At 38.5% G+C, this 23,696-nt stretch overlaps 1 protein-coding gene across 1 annotated transcript in view; it reads left to right on the top strand.

Moving 5' to 3' along the window:
- The window catches only part of RELN (reelin), a 536,555-nt gene that overhangs the window by 458,535 nt on the left and 54,324 nt on the right, over positions 1-23,696 (top strand). Inside the window, exons 39-46 of the mRNA XM_052638374.1 lie at positions 1,951-2,122; positions 2,224-2,326; positions 4,082-4,311; positions 12,579-12,799; positions 14,988-15,135; positions 17,628-17,886; positions 18,744-18,993; positions 22,925-23,093. Of these exons, the coding sequence (XP_052494334.1) occupies positions 1,951-2,122; positions 2,224-2,326; positions 4,082-4,311; positions 12,579-12,799; positions 14,988-15,135; positions 17,628-17,886; positions 18,744-18,993; positions 22,925-23,093 (1,552 nt within the window). The remainder of the gene's footprint in view (positions 1-1,950; positions 2,123-2,223; positions 2,327-4,081; positions 4,312-12,578; positions 12,800-14,987; positions 15,136-17,627; positions 17,887-18,743; positions 18,994-22,924; positions 23,094-23,696) is intronic.

Genomic DNA, 23,696 nt, shown 5'->3' with positions numbered 1-23,696 from the left:
ATACACTTGACTCAGTGATAAGTTAAAGTGAATGTATAACAGCATTTTCAAATGCTTATAGAAAACAATTTTACAGGTTTGTAATGTTTTATTGCTTCCTGTATTTCTATTAACTGCTTTTTATAAAGAACCAGACTCTACCAAACTGTACCTTTAATGGCCTAGGTAAGCACAGAAATATCATATTAAGAGAATTCTTTGCAAAGGTAACACAGAAGTGGATAAGAAAAATGTACTGCCATCTCTAAAACTTAACCTGAATGTTTCCTTTATAACCAGTAAGTAAAAAATAAAATAATTGTAACTTATTGTGAACAGAGAAAATAATCTTATATAATCGCTCAGTCCAAAAATGCAGCCTGTTTTACAGTCCAGAGGATAGTTGTCTTCATATTATGTTTGGAATGGTTACCAATTTTTCTTCATTTCTTTCACCAATTGCTTCCAAAACAAGAAAAGGGAAGAAAGCTACTGGTATTAGAACAGTGATAGGATTAGAGAGGGAAAGGCACATGTGACTTCATTTAAATCATCAGATTGTTTTTATAGGCTTCTATTTATAGATCCTTTTATATATTTTATAAGAATTCTACTAAAAGTAGGAATCAGTGAAGAAGCAACCTTGGGAAACCTTGTTGTTTCTGCTTGGCATGGTCTTATCACCTCATTTCCAGTTCAATCCAAGCAGTGTTTTGTAAAAGCACTGGGCTTGCCCTTCTTACCTACTCAGTAATATCTTCCTTGGGCTTCTCAGGTGGCTCAGTGGTAAAGAATCTACCTGCAATGCAGGAGACCCGGGTTTGATCCCTGGGTTGGGAAGATCCCCTGGAGAAGGAAATGGCAACCCACCCCAGTATTTTTGCCTGGAAAATCCCATGGACAGAGGAGCCTGGTGGGATAAAGTTCATGGGGTCACAAAAGAGCTGGACATGACTTAGCAATAAAACAGCAAATATCTTACTTAAACACACTACCTGAGTTGCTGAATCAAATTCTATGACAGCCTAAAGAGTGATTTTCTTAATTTTCTGTGTTCCCATATAGCTCCAACTAAACATACATGTTTTGAAAAGCATTAAGGGAAAAATAAAGTAACATATAACAGAATGCTTTCTTCTGTGTAGTTTTTAATAATTAAATAAAGCTGCACAACAAGCCAGTGTTGTAATGGCCATGGTCCTTAAGCCTAAAGGAAACATGATTCTAAGTCATGATTTGACTCTAAAATATCCTCCTGCTGCTGCTGCTAAGTTGTTTCAGTCGTGTCTGACCCTGTGCGACCCCATAGACGGCAGCCCACCAGGCTCCCCCATCCCTGGGATTCTCCAGGCAAGAACACTGGAGTGGGCTGCCATTTCTTTCTCCAGTGCAGGAAAGTGAAAAGTGAAAGTGAAGTCACTCAGTTGTGTCTAACTCTTAGCGACCCCATGGACTGCAGCCTACCAGGCTCCTCTGTCCATGGGATTTTCCAGGCAAGAGTACTGGAGTGGGTTGCCATTGACTTCTCCACTAAAATATCCTGGATTGCTCCATAAATAGACTAGTTAGTGTAACTCATTTATAAATCCACAGGCTGACCATCCATCCTCATAGATTCAGGCATGTTACAGATTCCCCTAAACCATGAAGGCATGATTCAAAGCCCTGTCTTGCTGCTGGAGGGTCCATGGTACCATAGCACTGCTGTGACAAGAAAGGAAGCAAACTCTTACCAGTCTTCTGAAATTAGTGAGGTTCTTTCATGCAGTGTCAACTTAAAAGGATTGAAAGCATAATTTTTTCCACACTTTAATCTGATAACACAGTATTGTATAGTTTGTGCTTCTTTGTCTAGAAGGCATATGTTTAAACCAATAGTTACTGAGTTCCCTCTGTCCTTTCTTCCTTTGAGCAAAAATGTTCATCCAGTTTTCACCTTTGAAAAACTTGCTTTATCCAAAAATGCCATAGGTAAGAAAGAAGAAATCTGGATTGTTGATGACTTCATCATTGATGGAAATAATTTAAATAACCCTGTGATGCTTCTGGATACTTTTGACTTTGGGCCTAGAGAAGACAATTGGTTTTTCTATCCTGGTGGTAACATTGGTCTTTATTGCCCATATTCTTCCAAAGGAGCACCGTAAGTATTTAATTGAAAAGTTAAAAATAAAGCCACTGCTCTATAGAGATCACAATGAGCTTTTGCCTAAATGGATTCCTTCTTGTTTTCTTGTATAACAGTGAGGAAGATTCAGCTATGGTGTTTGTTTCCAATGAAGTTGGTGAGCATTCCATTACTACTCGTGACCTGAATGTGAATGAGAACACCATCATCCAATTTGAGGTACTTGACTTTGTTCTATTAGTAATGCTTTAAATTTTATCTTGAACAAAAGCTAGGAAAGAGAAGGAAAATCTCAGATGATTTCATGCATTATGACTTTCCATTTTTGTACAAGGACAAAAGAGGTTTTACATCATAATTCATTTTTATTAGTAGAATGTATTATCCTACTAAAGTTTATTTCTGAATTTTTAGTCCTTTATTTATGACATAATTTCCTCACCTACTACAATGAGAAATTGTCAAAATAAATTATTTCAAACATTATAAAAATGAAAAGGAATATACTATTCTAGTGCTGTTTTCACAATTTTTATGTGTTACTTAAGACCTAGGTTAGTGTGATTATAGTCTATACCAGGCCAGCACTTTTGTTTAATATTTATCATGATGTCATGAATTTTACAGATAAAATAATACTTACTATTTTTTTAAATTTCTGTATATTTCATTACTCTTTATGGACTTTTATTTTTCAAGACAGAAATTTAAAATGTATGGAAGAAAAGCTTTTATATATTTTATTTTTTTATGCTGCTTTTTTTTTTTACTTTATTTTACTTTACAATACTGTATATTTTAAAAACTTAGATAAAATCAGCAGAACCAAAGATACATTTTGCTAAGGTTCAATAGTCTTAACTTCTGAAGATACTTGTTTCATGGTTGAAACCTATACTAATCATTGGACAGGCTTAAATTAGTGCCTAATTGTGTCAACAAAATTTTTAATATTTGCTAGATTAATTGTATCCTCTAAATTAGAGTTGTTTCTTTCATCTTAAAATCAGAGACCAAATGATGCCTTAGTGGAGAAATTATTCTCTATTTTAAGCTCTCTATTATATTTTCTAATTTTTAAGCTACTTATATAATCTTCTTTTATATTTTCTATTATTTATGCTTTAAATGTTAATAAAAAGTAATACCTGTGGCCCTTTCAAGAGTTCTGTTATCAAAAGAATCTAGGTAGAAACAAATCCCTATAGCTGAAAAGTTTACTCATCAGAATAGTTTACCCATCAAAAGAAAAGAGGAGTAACTTCAACAAGAACAAAAATTATAGAAATATATCCAGTTGCTATGACAGCAAGAAAAATCTTAATCCCAGTTGGAAAAGGGAAATTTTTTTCATGAATCACCTGCATTTGTTTAAGTTTTAGTTTAATTCACTTGAAAGCACGAAAAAGGAATGAAGTGATTGTTTCCCTCATGTTTAAAAAGTCCTTTCTGAGAATGTTCTCACTACGCCAGGGAAATGGTGACAACAATTTTATTTCATTCTGTTTTAATATTGAAAACATACTGAAGATTCTCCATGTGCAAAACAGAATTGTTTGAAGGTGTCACAAGATGAAAAATAGAAGATCTTCCCATCCAGCAGCCTGAAAAAAAGCTAATGGTTAAGATTAGAGAAACAACCTTTTCACTACAGTTTGTATGGCTTGGCAGTGAATGTGGGCTAAAGGTAAATTTTGGAATTCCATGCCAGTCTCTGCCTTATTCACTTCCTAGCTTTTTATAAAAAAGAGGGAAAATAAATTTTTCATGAGGCCCTTTGAGGTTCTTTATGAAAAAGTATTATTTAAAGGTAATATGCAATATTACTCAGGCAAAACAGAATTTCATGGTGTTAAATATTTCAGCAAGACAGTTCCCAGGAAAATGGACCCTCGAGAAAATAATGAAGTGGTGAATCATTTCAAGGCTTGTTGCTCTGAGGTAATTTGTACCATTTTTTTCTTCTTCATCAAGATCAATGTCGGATGCTCAACTGATAGCTCCTCTGCTGATCCGGTCAGACTGGAATTTTCCAGGGACTTCGGGGCAACCTGGCACCTGCTGCTCCCCCTCTGCTACCACAGCAGTGGCCACGTCAGCTCCTTGTGCTCCACTGAGCACCACCCAAGCAGCACCTATTATGCGGGGACCACCCAGGGCTGGAGGAGGGAGGTCGTGCACTTCGGGAAGCTGCACCTTTGTGGGTAAGGACCTGCTGCTTCCAGCTATGTTTTTCTCATTTCACAGTTTTCTTCATGATCTCATGGTTGACTTGCCACTTTATCAGGGAAATGTCCACCTTACGTTTCTTCCTCAGTTCTCCACTGAAAGCAGATCAGTGAATGTTTAAAACATAGGACATTGAGCTGACATACTGCTAATTCATGGTTTGAGTGTGTGTGCGTGCTCAGTTCTGTCCAACTCTTTGTGACTACATGGACTATAGCCCTCCAAACTCCTCTGTCCATGGAATTTTCTGGGCAAGAATACTGGGGTAAGTTGCCATTTCCTACTCCAGGGATCCTCCTAACCCAGGGATCAAACCCACGTCTCCTGTGTCTCTTGCATTGGCAGGTGGATTCTTTTACCACTGAGCCTCCTGGGAAGCTAAAGAACATTTGGCTTGAAGATAGATTTAAAAGAGCATACCATAGGCAGCACCCTGTCCTGAGGTTCATATCTACATGGGTCTTTATTAGATCAATTAAGAAGCAACAGAAATATAGTTTTTCCCCAGTATTATAATTTGTCCCCCACCTCACAATTTAAATGCAGTTAAAAGTTTTATTTTCAAATATCTACTTATATCTTTTGTGCAAGGAGAAGGCACATATGAAGGGTGGAAGCCCGCAGAATATTCCAAGTGTTTCATAAATATATATATATATATATATATATATATATATATATGTGTATGCTAAGTCGCTTCAGTCGTGTCCAACCCTGTGCGACCCCATAGACGGTGGCCTACCAGGCTCCCCCGTTCCTGGGATTCTCCAGGCAAGAACACTGGAGTGGGTTGCCATTTCCTTCTCCAATGCATGAAAGTGAAAAGTGAAAGGGAAGTTGCTCAGTCATGTCCGACTCCTAGCGACCCCATGGACTGCAGCCCACCAGGCGCCTCCGCCCATGGGATTTTCCAGGCAAGAGTACTGGAGTGGGTTGCCATTGCCTTCTCCGTATATATATGTGTACATATACACACACATAAGCACTCTACATATATATATGTGTGTGTGTGTGTATATATATATATATATATATATATACACACATAAGCACTCTCCATATATATATAAGCACTCTTCCTGGAGAAGGAAATGGCAACCCACTCCAGTGTTCTTGCCTGGAGAATCCCAGGGACTGGGGAGCCTGATGGGCCGCCATCTATGGGGTCGCACAGGGTCAGACACGACTGAAGTGACTTAGCAGCAGCAGCAAGCACTCTTCCCCCAGGTATTTCTATTTTTTCAACCTCTCTCAGTATTCTTGTTACATATATGTGACTCTTCCATTGAAAAGTTATTTGGAAGTAAAGAACTTCAATCCCAATAAATATGAAATGAAAAGTATAGTTCAAAAAATAAAACTTATAATACAGGTGAACAAAGAGAAAGTCAACAAAGTAGCCTACTTCAGAATTTGTCTTTTCCCTCAGAATAAAGAACTTACTCTTTTGGGTATTTAAAAGAAAAAAGTACTAATATTATACTTTCAAGATGGGGATAGACTTACATTCCCCATGTGAAACTCAGCATAATTAGAAGTCTCAAGTCTTCAAGCGAAACTACTAATACCTAGCACTTTTCCAAAAGGGTGAAAGTGAGTCTTCAAAAGTCTTCATTCTCTTTGAACATAAATCCATTCACTCCTCATGATACCATTAGCAAAATTTTTGTAATTTGATTGCTAAGGGCTCTAATATTTTGTACTATTGAGTATATCATTTATTAATTCTTACTGTTACACCAGGATACTGTTCTAATTATTAGAAAATCTAATTTTTTAAAAAAACAAGCATTACTAAATAAAACATCCTCAAGATTCTTTAGAAGTGATAGTCGAGGAAGCAAGGAGAATCTCTGAAGACCTTAAGAATAGATAGAGCTGATGACTCAGTCAGCACAACCAGAAAGCTTGCTATTATGGTGTATGGAGGTGGGGTGTGAACCTGTCTATATAAGAATTAGCAGGGGGAAATAGCTCAGGAAAAAACTTTTACACAAAATCAATTGTGTTATTTAGGATTATATGTTGCAAGAAATATAAAGAGGCTTACCAAAAGCAGTGGAAGAACTTATTAGAAACATGCTAGGAAATCATGGACTCCACTGAGAAAATGTGAGGACATCAGCAAAAGGAGTTTGTGATCCTTTTTATCATGCTAATAGTAACATCACTCATCAAACTCCAGCTCTCACTTTCTAGAATTCTTAATTCTACATTTCTAGAAAAGAAAATCTGACCAGTCAGCTATGGCCAAAAGACCAAGAGCTGCAACAGAGGGATGGATGCCCAAAGTCCATGTTTATGGGAAGCACTACTGTTGTTTAGTCGCCAAGTCGTGTCTGACTCTTTTGTGACCCAATGGACTGTAGCCCTCCAGCTCCTTGGTCCATGGGATTTCCCAGGCAAGAATATTGGAGTGGGTTGTCATTTCCTTCTCCAGGAGATCTTCCCAACCCAGGAGTCAAACCCGTGCCTCCTACATTATATGCAGATTCTTTACCACTGAGCCACCTGGGAAGCCCTTATGGGCAGCGTAGACAGGGAAAAGTGGTTGGATAGCCAATCACTTTAGCACCTGTGACCAATACCATGGTCATTATGGTATTATGAAAAGCTGCAGGTTTTCTTTTTGGTGGACTGTTAATTTCTTCCAATGGCTCAGGTAAGAATTAGGTTAAATAGAAAACAACCATAAAGATAAGGTGAAAGCTATGAGTTTAGATTGTCTTAACAACTGAGACATGCTTCCGAAAGTTCCTACATGAAAATAATCCATTTTAAAGGTGTATGCAATAAGATCACTGCCACACAGAGGCACTGAATGAAGCTCCCTACCCCAGGACAGCGTTCCAGGGTCCCAGGGCCTGCATCACTGCCAGCTGATTTTGCCCACCAGGCTGTGCTTATACATGAGGCATGGTGATGTAATTTGAGCAAGAGAAAAGCAGACATCTATATTTTTACCTACTGATATTGGAATTCAGTTTAAAATATGCCTCCTCTAATTATAAAAGGTACAGAACTTAACCATCTTGTTCTTTGTATTCCATGTGATTTTCATTTCTACAAAAAGAAAGTAAATATGTTAAGGAGGCATGCCAGCTCTTACAATGGTATCAACTTACCTTTCAAACTGACTTCAGCAGTTTCTGCAAAGAGAAGAATTTGCTTTAGAAGTGTTCTCTAGTCCTTGTTTCAGGAAAACAATTAGCACTCTTCTTAAAACCCACATAGGCATGAGTTGCTGGAAGGCAAAAGTTAAATTTTCTCCAACTCAGTGAACCATTCCTTGGTTTGTATTCAGCATGGTACATGATAGTGGCACAAGTGCTAGATGCTAAGAAAAATATATTACCCATGTTTAAATTGCCCTTTTATGTGCACTCACAGGACACTAGGTACCAAAAAAACTATACTAAATGTTTCAGGTGCAGAAATGGCATTTTTGCCATTTCAAATGTCAATTCACATTTGAAGCGTAAAGTATTGAGCTTCTATCACATTTTATTCACATCACCCTTGTGTCTTTTTCATTTGGAGTCTTTTTGTCTTTGAAACTTCCTAGTTGCTTTTGCTTTATACAGTTTCATAATGAGTCAACCAAAACCCCTATTTAATGAAAGCACTGCTGTGTGCTTGAAATTTTAAGTTTACATTTAAAAAACAGATCCTTTGAATACCACTAGCTTGGGAGAACAGACACTGACATTCACTAGGGAGGGTGGCAGTGAGAAATTTTCAAAATAAGATTTCAGCAGATGGGGAACCACAGTGAAACCAGACCCTTCAGTCCATTTATCATAGTGCTTGCAGTTTCTGTGTCAAGACAGGTGAACAATAATAAATATCCAACCAAGGTGGCTCATTTGTATTCAGAACATTTGAATAAATAAGAAGTTCAAAAAAATCCATGTAGGCTTTTGTTCAAAGGAAAACTCCAGCCATTTCCCTCAGCTCAGCAGTCTGAAAAGTTCAAAAGGTAGGAAGTGCTTCTTGCCAAGACTAAACTCTGACAGGTATTAGATAATAAAATTTAATTATGAACTGGCATTTTGGGGGCACCTTAATATAGTTGGAGTCTTGATATGAACAATGAAATTAGGGTTAAAATTATATGTGGGAACTTGACTCTGTTTGCTTTACTACCTACTAAACTTTAGAAGTCTAATAAATGTTTCTGATACTGACTTCTAATTTCTCTGTCTCAAATAAAAAGTTATTCTGAATTTGGTTTCTATATAATTGAAAATTAGACCAATTCATAGGATACTAATATGCATGCACTGGGTTGGAAAGATTCCCCTGGAGAAGGAAGTGGCAACCCACTCGAGTATACTTGTCTGGAAAATCCCATGGACAGGGGACCCTGGTGGGCTGCAGTCCATAGTGTCACAAAGAGTTGGCAACTACAGAGCAACTAACACTTGTGACTTGTGTCAGTTCAGTTCGGTTCAGTTGCTCAGTCGTGTCCAACTCTGTGCGACTCCATGAATTGCAGCACGCCAGGCCTCCCTGTCCATCACCAACTCCCGGAGTTTACCCAAACTCATGTCCATTGAGTCGGTAATACCATCCAGCCAACTCATCCTCTATCATCCCCTTTTCCTCCTGCGCTCAATCTTTCCCAGCATCAGGGTCTTTTCAAATAAGTCAGTTCTTCATATCAGGTGCCCAAAGTACTGGAGTTTCAGCTTCAACATCAGTCTTCCAATGAACACCCAGGACTGATTTCCTTTAGGATGAACTGGTCGGATCTCCTTGCAGTCCAAGGGACTCTCAAGAGTCTTCTCCAACACCACAGTTCAAAAGCATCAATTCTTCTTTGCTCAGCTTTCTTTATAGTCCAGCTCTGACATCCATATATGACTACTGGAAAAACCATAGCCTTGATTAGATGTACCTTTGTTGGCAAAGTAATGTCTCTGGCTTTTTAATATGCTGCCTAGGTTGGTCATAACTTTTCTTGCAAGGAATAAGCATCTTTTAATTTCATGTCTTCAATCACCATCTGCAGTGATTTTGGAGCCCAGAAAAATAAAGTCAGCCACTGTTTCCACTATTTCCCCATCTACTTGTCATGAAGTAATGGGACCAGATGCCATGATCTTAGTTTTCTGAATGTTGAGCTTTAAGCCACCTTTTTCACTCTCCTCTTTCACTTTCATCAAGAGGCTCTTTAGTTCTTCACTTTCTGCCATAAGGGTGGTGTCATCTGCATATCTGAAGTTATTGGTATTTCTCCTGGCAATCTTGATTCCAGTTTGTGCTTCATCCAGCCCAGCGTTTCTTATGATGTACTCTGCATAAAAGTTAAATAAGCAGGGTGACAATATACAGCTTGGATGTACGCCTTTTCCTATTTGGAACCAGTCCATTGTTCCATGTCCAGTTCTAACTTTTGCTTCCTCACCTGCATACAGGTTTCTCAAGAGGCAGGTCAGGTGGTCTGGTATTCAAGAAAAAGAAATGCAAAAAAGCAAAATGGCTGTCTGGGGAGCCCTTACAAATAGCTGTGAAAAGAAGAGAAGTGAAAAGCAAAGGAGAAAAGGAAAGATATACCCATTTGAATGCAGAGTTCCAAAGAATAGCAAGGAGAGATAAGAAAGCCTTCCTCAGTGATCAGTGCAAAGAAATAGGGAAAACAATAGAATGGGAAAGACTAGAGATCTCATCAAGAAAATTAGAGATACCAAGGGAACATTTCATGCAAAGATGGGCTCGATAAAGGACAGAAATGGTATGGACCTAACAGAAGCAGAAGATATTAAGAAGAGGTGGCAAGAATATACAGAAGAACTGTACAAAAAAGATCTTCACGACCCAGATAATCACGATGGTGTGATCACTCACCAAGAGCCAGACATCCTGGACTGTGAAGTCAAATCGGCCTTAGGAAGCATCACTACGAACAAAGCTAGTGGAAGTGATGGAATTCCAGTTGAGTTATTTCAAATCCTAAAAGATGATGCTGTGACTGTGCTGCACTCAATATGCCAGCAAATTTGGAAGACTCAGCAGTGGCCACAGTACTGGGAAAGGTCAGTTTTCTTTCCAATCTCTAAGAAAGGCAATGCCAAAGAATGCTCAAACTACCACACAATTGCATTCATCTCACACGCTAGTAAAGTAATGCTCAAAATTCTCCAAGCCAGGCTTCAGCAATACGTGAACCGTGAACTTCCAGATGTTCAAGCTGGTTTTAGAAAAGGCAGAGGAACGGGAGATCAAATTGCCAACATCTGCTGGATCATCAAAAAAGCAAGAGAGTTCCAGAAAAACATCTATTTCTGCTTTATTGACTATGCCAAAGCCTTTGACTGTGTGGATCACAATAAACTGTGAGAAATTCTGAAAGTGATGGGAGTGACTTGTGTGACCATCTCTATATCTAGCTCCTCTGAAAAAAGACTATCTTCTTTGAACTGAGTTTTATAAATAATAAAATATACTCAATTATTAATATTTCTGGCCTGCAACCTAAATATGTAGATTATTTCTAAAGAGTTAAATTGTCTTCAGCAATATGATAGGACAATCATCTTACAAGTAAAAAGCAAAATTACCTTTCATTTAAAGAGAAATTAAGAAATGAGAGACATTTAACTAAAAATAAACTTGACTTTGTCATTCATCTCTTTAAAATAATCTTTTGAGGCTCTCTGTTGCCAATAGGACAAAATCCAAAACACCCTAGAGTGGCTGTTAAGGCTTTCCACAAAAAGTGACATTCAGGAAACACTAACTGAGCATCTGCTATGTGTGAAACACCGCACTAGGCACAAAAGAGATTGCAAAAAAGAAACAAATGTGGGTATTGGTCTCTAGGAGCTCATAGCCAAAAAGGGAAATAGGTGTGCTTTTAAATACTCACAGCTGTGATAGCTATAATAAATGGAACTTCCATCAAAATTATGGAAGAGAGAGAAATTAAAGAGCTAGTTATTTACCATATTACCCAGCAAATTTACTACCATCCTATCCAAAAAATTGAAAACAGGTATTCAAGCAAATATTTGTACAGAAATATTCATAAAAGCACTATTCACAGTAGCCAAAAAGTGGAAACAAAAAATGTCCATCAGTTGATCAATGAATAAATAAGGTGGTTTAGCCATACAATGTAATATTATTCAGTCATAAAAAGAATATAATTCTGATACTTGCTATAGCATGGATTAACCCTGCTATGATAGGGGATTAAAGCCAGACAGTAAAGGTCACATGGTGTATGATTCCATTTATATGTAATATCTAGAATAGGTAAATCCACTGAGACAGGAAATAGCTTAGTGGTTTTCAGGAGCTAGGTGTAGGGGAGAATCAAAAGTGACTGCTAATAAGTGCAGGATTTCCTTAGCGTGAAGAAAATGTCTTGGAACTTGATGGAGATGATAGCAAGCTAACAATGTGGATGTACTAAACACCACCAAATTGTACACTTTAAGTAGTTAATTATTACTTTCATATTATGAGAATTTTAAGTTCATTTTAAAAAGACTAGTTAACAAAGCACGCATGCTAAGTCGCTTCAGTTGTGTCCAACTCTTTGCCAGCCCATGGACAGTAGCCTGCCAGGGTCCTCTGTCCATGGAATTCTCCAGACAAGAATTCTGGAGTGGGTTGCCACTCCCTTCTCCAGGGGATCTTCCTGACCCGGGATCAAGCCCAGGTCTCCTGCATTGCAGGCTGATTCTTTACCATCTGAGCCACCAGGGAAGCCTATACAGAGCTTGTGTGTGTGTTAATCACTCAGACGTGTCCGACTCTTTGTGACCCCATGGACTGTAGCTCACCAGGCTCCTCTGTCTACAGGATCTTCCAGGCAAGAATACTGGAGTGGGTTGCCATTTCCTTCTCCAAGGAATCATCCTGACCCAGGGATCAAACCCAGGTCTCTGGCATTCCAGGAATATTCTTTACCATTTGAGCTGGGAAGCCCCATAGATAATTAATTAATTAATGGAAAATGCCTCACCAAGAAAGTCAGTGTTGAAAAAGATAGAAACTCAGGTGGAGTTTTGACAGTGACACTATTGGGAAAGGCTTGTAGAAAGCAGGAACTTTATTGGCAACATCCTAGAGATTGAGGAATGTCATTTGTGGCCTTGAATATTTGAACCTTGTTTTCTACTTGAGTGTGGTGCAGAAGTGGTAACTGCCCCCTGCTCACTGATCAGATGTGCTTACTTTGAAGATATTGTTCTGTTGGTTAGCTTTTGAAAGACTTGTATCTCTTTTCCAGATCTGTGCGTTTCAGATGGTACCAAGGGTTTTATTCTGCTGGCTCACAGCCAGTGACATGGGCTATTGATAATGTCTATATTGGTCCACAATGTGAAGAGATGTGTAACGGACACGGGAGTTGTATCAATGGAACCAAGTGTATATGTGATCCTGGTTATTCAGGTCCAACCTGTAAAATAAGCACCAAAAATCCTGATTTTCTCAAGGATGATTTTGAAGGTAATCTTTTCTTATGAAACCTATATAACTTTGTGAAAGAGTTTACACATTAAGCACAGTTTGTGTGTGCTGTCACTTCAGTCATGTCTGATTCTTTGTGACCTTATGGACTGTATCCCACTAGGCTTCTCTGTCCATGGGATTCTCCAGGCAAGAATACTGGAGTGGGTAGCCATTCCCTTCTCCAGGGGATCTTCCAGCTCAGGGATTGAACCCAGGTCTCCTGCATTAAAGGGAGGATCCCTGGGTTTGATCCCTGGGTCCAGAAGATCCCCTGGAGAAGGAAATGGCAACCCACTTCAGTATTCTTGCCTGGAGAATCCCATAGGCAGAGGAGCCTGGAGGGCTACAGTCCATGGGGTCACAAAGAGTTGGACATGACTGAGCAATTCACACACACACACACACACACAATTTGTAATATAAAAGTAATCATTAGTGAAAGTCACTCAGTCATATCCAACTCCTTGCAACCCCATGGACTATATAGTCCATGGAATTCTCCAGGCCAGAATACTGAAGTGGGTACCCTATCTCTTCTCCAGTAGATCTTCCCGACCCGGGAATCAAACCAAGGTCTCCTGCCTTGCAGGCAGATTCTTTACCAGCTGAGCTACTAAATTTCATCCTAATATTTCATTATTTTTCATTACATTTGGAACCACCTGTGCCTTTGTTTAGTTCTGAACTTCATAGGATTCTGTTTTTGAAACAAAATCAGCAAGAGTGAACAAGACAATAATTAAGAAAAAGTAAGGTTTTTTCACCCCATTTTCTATCATATGTAATTTCTAATCAATGATAATTTTGGAAAATGTCTATATAAAGAGTTAATCTTGGATGACAATGTAGAAAAACGTGTACTATAATGATTGAAATTATTCACAATTGTATATGCATTGGATATGCACTCTGCTAAAATTGGGAAAACGTTCTCATAAGAGAAAGTCTTAAATGTGATAGCTATGTGTGTTAAAATGGTGGTGGTGGTGGAATAGTCACTAAGTCATGTCCAACTCTTTGCAACTCTATAGACTGGAGCCTGCCAGGCTCCTCTGTCCATGGGATTTCCCAAGCAAGAATACTGGAGTGGGTTGCCATTTCCTTCCCCAGGGGTTCTGCCCACCCCAGGGATCAAACCCACATCTTCTACGTTGCAGATGGATTCTTTACCACTGAACCATCAGGGAAGTCCATATCTAGGTTAGAAAAATGGGACTGGATTTTTTTTTTCCCAAGTTGCCTGCGAATGTTTTGCAATGTATCTATGGCTTCAAGGTATACTTTAAAGTTAGGTTTAGGTATATCATTACAATGGAATAATATTTAGTTATAAAAAGGAATGAAATACTGATACATGCTGCAGTATAGATGAATCTTGAAAGCATTATGCTAAGTCAAAGAAATCAAACACATGTCATATTTTTACGAAGCACTCAAAATAGGCAAATCCATAGAAACAGAAAGAAGATTAATGGTTGCCAGCGGGGTGGGTGAGGGGAAAAGGGAGATCAATTGCTTACTGGGTACAAGATTTCCTTTATGGGTAATGAAAATTCTGGAGCTAGCTAGCAGTGATGGTTGCACAACATTATGAATGGACTAAATGCCATTGAATCATTCATTTTAAAATGGTTAAATGGCAAAATTAATGTATTATGCCTTTACCACAATCAAAAAAGGTGAATAACTGAAGAGATTGGTGAGTTGGTTTCGAAAGACATTATTTAATAGGAAATATTAAATTACACTGAAATTTCTCACATTAAAACTGTAGCTTTTAAAATACTATATAACACTGGCCTGATACTGTCCTCTCAGTAGCAAGGACACAGTAAAGAAGTCAGTGGAAAGGTCTCATTACCCTTCTTTAATTCTGAACTGACCCACTCTGACCAGCCAGTGTCTGTTTTTACAAAGGAGCAGAATGGAGGGAACAGTTTGGCTGGACCATAGATACTAGGGAAAGGCCCCCTTCCTTTGTCATGTGGACTCTTAAATTATACAGCCAACGTTAAACGATTCAAACAAGCTAAAATGTTGAAAAGACCTCTTATCCCCCAAATCTATGACTTCAGTATTTGTGACTTCATATTTTAAAACTACACAAAACATTTGGCATATTCTTTTTAAAAATATATGGCTATATTTGCGATCACAGGTAAACCACATTTTCCATTCGTTTCAGGCCAGCTAGAATCTGATAGATTCTTATTAATGAGTGGTGGAAAGCCATCTCGGAAGTGTGGAATCCTTTCCAGTGGAAACAACCTCTTTTTCAATGAAGATGGCTTACGCATGTTGATGACACGAGATCTGGATTTATCACATGCTAGGTAATCATTTTTAAATGCTGTTGAAGAACTACCTTGTAATGTAAAGTAGCAGAACATAATCAAGTCAAAAAGAAGCAGAGATCCCAAGGACATGGCCTCCCATTGGAAATGCTATGCTTCTGGCTTGTCAAAGCCTCCATTAAGACACAGTTTACACAATTTTCATTCTAAAACTGAGAGAGATCATGCAATAACTGGATCAGAAATGAAACGGAGCTAAACAGAAAGAGGCTAATACGTGGTCTTCTACTAGGTGGTGACCAGGAAATGACAATGTTTACCTTGCTTTATCTTTAAGAACATAATCTTCTTTATCTACCTTCTACAGAATACTTTTCATTACACCTGGTCTATGTAGAAATTATTTACCATGCTCAGGAGAAAGCTTAATTGAAATTCAATGTGCTCACAGATTATTCGCCATTAATTTTATATCCATTAACAATTTAAGAACATCTAAAGTGTAGGCTTGTTGTTTATAAGCATTTCTTTCCAATGATTTGCTCATACATTTGAGTCACTCATTTTCTAAATTAAGCACAGTCACTCAGAAGCAAACATTTTAAACTGGCTCCGAGGATTATGTCCTGTCAAGATGTGTATCCCTTGATCATATGATGAGCCAAAAACTTAGCCAGGAAAATAAGAAATACAGTTTAAAATGTATAAAATGGAACCCTGACCTATTTTTGCAAGTGAATAAAGAAATCATGTCCTATCTTTTGAAATATTTCAGAGTATCTTAAAATATATTTTAACATATCCTCCTCTTTCTCTTAAGTTGTTTCATTTATTGCATTATAAGTTTGATCATGCTTCATATAAAATATAATTCTATCTATAAGAATAATTTTACAGTTACAGAAAGCAAGATTTTATTTATCTCCATCCTATTTTAATGCATATGGTTTAATTTGCTGCTCTTTATCTAAGAATTATCACTGGCAACTGAGTTCTCTAATTTAGAAATTATTAGGCTTTTCTAAATAATTCTTATGTGGTTTATCTATAACTAAATTAATATAAACATTTTCCCAATACAAGTAGACAATATACTAAAAGTGTTTCTCTGAAAACAATTATTGTTTTTATAGGTAAAATCTTTACAAGGCAGTAACCATGTATTTTTTCATTAATCCAATGTTAAAAACTCCATTATTTATCTCATCTCAGTAGCATGCTGTGTAGGATTTGCATATATTGACCTCAAAATGCTCCATGTAAAATCCCAGTTTTCTCAGGGTTATAAGGTAAATGAATATTCTGATAGTGGATATGGGGGAGGGGAGGAACCCATGAAGAATGAATGATTTTATATATGGAACTGATAACTTTTATTGTATGCCCCAATATATTTCATATGTTTGACATGCATTCATAATTGGGTATGTGTATTGCGTTACATAGGAAATGTATTTTGCATTACCAGCTAACGCAGCAGCCAGACCAGGAACCAACAGCTCTCCTGCCAAAGATAACATGTGAGCTGGTTTTCATTGGCAGCCCAGCTGCCGCTCTGTCCACCTCCCTGCCAGCTGGGAAGGCTGCCACTGGCTGACTGCCACATCTTTCGATGGCCAGTGTCATCCATCCCAGATGCAGCAAGAGTCAGAGGCTGGCACTGCCCACCATCCACACCACCCCACACTCATGCTCCCCTGCTCCTGGCACAAAACGCAGAAAAGAGGCTCAAGCTTAACACACCTCTTCCAAAAAATGTCTGGCCTTTCACAAAGAGGTGCTACAACTGGTGAATTTAAAAGTGTCTCACAAAACCAATAATATGAGATCTGAAAAACTACTGGTAAAAGATGGGATTGGATGATTTTGTGGATAAATGACATAAACTACATTAACTGCATTCTTTCAGTTTCAGATACTAAAGACAAGGATACAGATTTATCTTAGATAGGTAGCAATACACACTCCCAAATTTGGACAGCCTTTGGACTGCTCCCATCTTCTTAAAAATAGCCAGCTGCTACTGCTAAGTCACTTCAGTCGTTTCCGACTCTGTGTGACCCCATAGATGGCAGCCCACCAGGCTCCTCCGTCCCTGGGATTCTCCAGGCAAGAATACTGGAGTGGGTTGCCATTTCCTTCTCCAGTGCATGAAAGTGAAAAGTGAAAGGGAAGTCACTCAGTCGTATCCGACTCTTCACGACCCCATGGACTGCAGCCCACCAGGCTCCTCCGCCCATGGGATTTTCCAGGCAAGAGTAAGAATAGCCAGAGGGTAGGATGAATGTTCAAATCCCTCAGACACTCCCTTGTTGGTGGGTGACCGGGTGGAGGGATACCAAATATCAATATGGGTACAGAGTAGCCTTTTTTCAGACTTCACATTTTACTAACTCCCTTTCACATTTAAAAGGGAAGTCAAACTTTGGAACAATTACTTTGAATGTTCATTAAATCATCATATTCATTAAATCTGTGAGTTCCCCCTATTACCCTGTGCACTTGTCTACAGTAAATTTTGCTTGTATCAGATTTGTGCAGTTCTTCATGAGACTGGGATGTGGTAAAGGTGTTCCAGATCCCAGGAGCCAACCTGTGCTTCTACAGTATTCTCTCAATGGTGGCCTCTCGTGGAGTCTCCTTCAAGAGTTCCTTTTCAGCAACTCCAGCAATGTGGGCAGATACATCGCCCTGGAGATACCTCTGAAAGCCCGTTCTGCTTCTACTCGCCTCCGCTGGTGGCAACCATCTGAAAATGGGCACTTCTACAGTCCCTGGGTTATCGACCAGGTCAGTCCCTTCAAGACTAACTATTATAATTTTGTCATTTGCGCTGAATATGGCTTTAGAAAGCAGTTAGGCCAACCCCTCGCTCAGTAGAGGAGGTCCAGGACCCACAAGTTGGGTCTTACTCAAGGGCATGTTGCTAGATTAGACATGGCATTTAGCTTCCTTTCATTCTCTAGTTCGTCAAATGCCTGAGCCTATAAAAATGAATGACACAACAGAAGGCCCAGGTCCTGCTCATAGAGGGTTCTGCCATATGGTTAGAGGGACTTTTTAAGCATGATTCAAGGCTATAATTCTCTGAAAAGGAAAATGTGCAAATTAGCATTTGTGCCACATACAGTAGTTCCCATATCCTCTTTCCTAACCTTTGAAGGAAAAAAAATAAGTAAATCTCCCTAACATCCTTATGAACAGTTCTAAAGGATCTTCATACATAATAAAATGCATATCCAATAGAACTCAAAGAATCTGTTAACAAACGGTAGAATCCCTGCAAAGAATTGGAACTGAAATGCCTTAGGGTACAACTGTTCCTAAATAGAAATTTTACTTGGAAAAATCACATATAACCAAATTTTGCATTCCCAGCTTGGGTGCATGTAGTTTCCAAAGGCACAATTTGGCCCATGAAGGCTGTGAATGGTTTTGTCAGACTTTCAATTTGTTTCTGTAGCTCCTTGCCAGATGGGCAAGCAGACCACATAAACAGGAGCATTCTGAAGGCCCCCTAACATTATGCTTGCTGAATAATGCCAGTTGTGAGCAATCTGATGGATAAAAACCAACAAAAAAAGGACTGACCTTTCTCATGTCTCAAAACCAAACTGAAAAGTTTTTATTTAAAAAATATATTTCAGATCCTCATTGGTGGAAATATTTCTGGCAATACAGTCTTGGAGGATGATTTCACAACTCTGGATAGTAGGAAGTGGCTGCTTCACCCCGGAGGCACCAAGATGCCTGTGTGTGGCTCTACAGGTGATGCCCTTGTCTTCATTGAAAAGGCCAGCACCCGTTATGTGGTCACCACGGACATTGCTGTGAATGAGGATTCCTTCCTACAGATAGACTTTGCTGCCTCCTGCTCGGTCACAGATTCTTGTTATGGTGAGTGTTACCTTTCTAGCTGGAGCAGCAAGCATGTATAAATGGGCATCTGTGACTGCCACAGCCAAAGGACTGAACTATACCTCCAAGAAGTCTCTAAGTAAAACACGAGTGCACTTTCAGTCAAACCACAACTGCATTCTTAATAATGTTGTGGGTAATTTGAGTTTGAGAAAGCCTCAGAATGTAAACTTATTTTAAGTATATGTTCATGAAGACTTCTTTTATATATGTGATACCCAAAGATTTGTATCATTTTGTAACTCCAGATTTTTTAAATTTATTTTTTAATTGAAGGATAAATGTTTTACAGAATTGTGTTGGTTTCTGTCAAACATCAACATGAATCAGTCACCAACATGAATCAGTATACATATATCCCTCCCTCTTGAACCTCTCTGCCACCTCCCTCCACATCCCACCTGTCTAGGTTGTTACAGAGTACCAGTTTGAGTTCCCTGAGTCATATAGCAAATTCCCGTTGGCTATCTATTTTACATATGGTTATGTAAGTTTCCTTGTTACTGTCTCCTCCTGGTGGCTCAGACAGTAAACAATCTATCTGCAGTGCAGGAGACCTGGATTTGATCCCTGGGTCAGGAAGATCTCCTGGAGAAGGGAATGGCAACACACTCCAGTATTCTTGCCTGGAGAATTCCATGGACAGAGGAGCCTGGAGGGCTACCATAGTCCTTGGAGGTGTGAGGAGTTGTACACGATTGAGCAACTAACTCTTTCTACATTTTCTCTCCATACATCCCAACCTCTCCTTCCTAAATCCAGAATTTTTAGGTATCATATTTACAGAATAAAAGAGTCTTATCACATAAGGAATGTCAGAGTCAGCAGTAGGATTTACACACACAGGGTTTTACATGTGTTTTAATTGATAGGGCTTTAGATTAGTCACGTTATTGTCTCCTTTCCATTCTCCCAGGATTCATGAAATTTTGTTGTTACCATTTTGCCTAATACTTTCTGCCACTGTGGATCATAGTATAGTCTAAACCACCCTGACTCTGACTAGTTTTCATCTTCTAGGTTGTGTACCTACACACATACCTTACACACACATACACACACACACACATACACATACATACACATACAGGGACGTATCTTAGGAGCAATAAACGCTGCCATCATTGCATAATTGGACACTTCACTGGAATTTGCAGATCCATCAAGATTCTGGGGACTTCCTAGTCTTTCACCACCCTGTATCACTGTTCTTCCAAGAGATCTAAACTAGAATGTTCACAAGGACCTGTTCTATTTTAGATTCTTGGGGCCTAAAATCTAGAGAAATTTGTTACTTCCAAGGTCCTGCAAAATCCAGATTTTTCATATTTCCATTAGGCTGAACTTAATGGACAGATCTTAGGGAAAAACTCAGAAGTGCTCTTTCTACCTTGGACTCAATCAATCAGCATAAACCAGTCAGTAGAGGTGGAACTTGAGAAAGTATAAGGTATATAGCCTGTCTTTACAAGGTACACAGTCTAGTTGAGGGGATGCTTCAGAAAGTTAAAGTCCAATAAATGACTAAATCAAATGCTTGATGGAGTGGTACTCATGCAAAACTGTAAGGAGTTCAGCCAAGGGAGAGATAACCAATGGATGGCCAATCCTAGAAGTTTGGGAAATTGCACAAAGAAGCTAAGTCTCAAGTAAGCATTGACAGTTGGAGTGAATTTGAAGGGTGAGTGAGGAAGAAGATACCCCAAGCTGTCTGATAGCATAATGTGGGAGTTCTCCTGGTCCATGGGAATACTATGAGCAGACCCGCCTGAATAGACAATATTTGCATCTAATGGAGGAGGGCAGAGTGCTAATTTTGAAAACACAAAGGGACTTTGGGTCCTAGACACCCACCCACTGTCCATAGACACAGTCAATGAGAAACCAAAGAGGTAAGTTATGACATGGCCAGCCAGACTGCAGCGGAACCAGGACTGAGACTCTGCCCATGTAAGCCCAGACGTGTGTATTTTCTACTGTAGAGTAGGGAAACTTCTTGAGAAAGATTGAACTGAATAAAAAAATAAAAGAGGAAAGTGGCGAATCTTTGTTGGCAGCAAATTAAGAAGGGCATTAAAAGGCAAGCATAGGAATTTGTGCTTGACAAAGTCATGAATAAGAGGGCTTGAGTGCAGGGGAATAGTATGGTGGATTTCAAGGAGATTAGCCCGGGAACCAATGAAGGTGGGTAAAGAAGAATCCTGGCAAAGAAGTGTTGGTGGACGTCTCTGTAGGAGGTGATGAAAACATGCACTACTTGCCATGAACACAAATAGAAGAGATAAAACTAGTATGAGACACTGAAGACCAAAAGGAAAGCAGCAGCAGACCTCAAAACCAGGTGACATGTTGAACATAAAGGGTAAAGAAGAAAGAGGTAAATTTTCTAAAATAATTTCTAAATTTTAAACCCAGAAAACTAATGCAGGAGCATTATCACTGAGAGAATTTGGTAGTTAAGAAGAGATGTTTACATGTATACCTATTGCTGATTCATGTTGATGTATGGCAAAAACTAACACAATATTGTAAAGCAATTATCCTCCAATTTCAAATAAATAAAGAAGAGATGTTATTTATGAGAGAAAATGAGTTTTTATTTAGTTTGGTGCAAATAGTTTGAGGTAGAGATATCCTTTAATGTGGAGGGCTTACAATGTAGAAAACAGGAATTTTGTACTGTCCATCACACTATGCCAGCATCCAGCACAATGCCAGGCTGAACAAATTTGCTGAATGAATAAAACCAACTTTGAGATGCAAAATTGGGATATTTGGGCACAGAAATAATAGTTGAAGCCCAAGGAGGGTATGTGTAGAATAGAAGGCCAGAGATGGAGTCTGGAAAGATGCCCATAGCTGGGCTAGTTAGCAGAGAAGTCAGAAGGAAATAAGACAGGAGATTCAGAATAATGTCTTGCAAAAGAAAGGGACATTTCAAGAATCAGGGAGCCATCAATAATGTCCAGTGCTGAAGGGAAGACAGGAACAATGAATAGTGAGACAAGCCATTGTAATTAACTAAAAAGGCCACCAGGAGCCTTAGAGCAGTGAGTGGTACCATGCTGGCTGCACAGGAAAGTGCCCCCAGGGAACTTTAAAGCTCCCAACATCTTGGCCTGCCCCATAAGAGTGAAATCCCAATCTCTGCAAATGGGACTCTGACATTGGTACTTTCTAAATGTACCCAGGTGATTTCATTGTGCAACCAAGACTGAGAATCATGGTCTTAGAGAAGGCAATTTCAATAGGGAGGTGTGGTCTGAAGTAGTTTATAATGTCAAGAAGGGACTAGAGAGAGAAATATAAAACATAGGGTATAGGTTGAATGTTTTGGAGGAAGAGAAAGGGAAAAAATCTCTTTCTGTAGACCCACAGCCTGATTGCCCATTTGGGCATGAATTTCATGACTTTCAGCTACTTCTTTTACTTCTCTGATTTCCCAGTATATTCCATAACACAACAAAGCAAGGTTATATAAGAGTATAAAAGAGATTTTTCAATTTCTTAGGAGTTTCTCCTAATCAAGAGAAAATTTGGCATAAGTTGGTCAGGATCCCTATAGAATGGTTAAATTTTGAAAAGTCTGCTCAATTTTTTTAAACTATTTTAAAAGGAACCATTGTAATATACAGTTGCTATGTTCTGTATTTGTATGTTGACCTTTAAATAAACAGCCAAAATATACTATAGTTATTGTAATATGTAATTGATATCTAATTTATATATTTGTATAACATATGTCCCATAACTATTAGATTAAATAACAAACATATCAATTTTAACTGTTACTATGCTTGCTTTTAACTGTATATAAAACAATAAATTAAAACATATGAAAACATAAGTAATCATGGTTCCTGGATCATCAGATATGTATTTCTAACCAGAATAATGCCTTCTGTTTCAGCTATTGAATTGGAATACTCGATAGATCTTGGATTGTCCTGGCATCCATTGATAAGGGACTGTTTGCCTACCAATGTTGAATGCAGTCGCTATCACCTGCAGCGCATCCTGGTGTCAGATACTTTCAACAAGTGGACCAGAATCACTGTGCCTCTCCCGCCTTACACCAGGTATGAATGTTTCTGCATGTAGTGAACCCAAATGCGATATAATTTTCGTGTCCAATTTCAGCACAGCAAGATTAAATGTTATATGAGATTTTGTTACATGTTGATGATATTGTCATGCATGCATTTATTAAAGTGCTGTAAATAAGTAAAAAAGAAACCAGTTTTTATGGTGACATTGTTCTGTGTTTTCCCCAAATCCAAGTCTTTACTGACTTTTATCTCTAGTATATTTTTCAAATGGTATATGAAAGAAAACAGTGGCCAGATTAGTAAGCTTCTCTAATTTATTATGCCAAAAACAAGTTCATTATGCCAAGAACAAGTCTTAATGGATTTAAATGGAGTCTATTTTCTGTCAGTTAGACTACTGTAAATATAGCAGTGAGTGGTATCATATTAAATGGATGTAGCACATAAATGTGTACTAAAATTGCTGTTTACTTTTGAAATTTTGTTGTGAGCAGTATGTTGAGAATTATCACCTGGAACATTCTTTTATGTGAAAAACAATTGTGAATGCTTCTTCCTTGTGTCTTTAAGAAATGACAGTATCTTATAAAACTGAGTGGTAGATGCTGGTAGAAAAGTTGTCTTAACTATCTG

The sequence above is a fragment of the Budorcas taxicolor genome, chromosome 4 (genome assembly GCF_023091745.1).
Source record: "Budorcas taxicolor isolate Tak-1 chromosome 4, Takin1.1, whole genome shotgun sequence".
Lineage (NCBI taxonomy): Eukaryota > Metazoa > Chordata > Mammalia > Artiodactyla > Bovidae > Budorcas > Budorcas taxicolor.
Note: the sequence above shows the minus strand (reverse complement) of the source record. Positions and strands in the feature narration are given on the sequence as shown.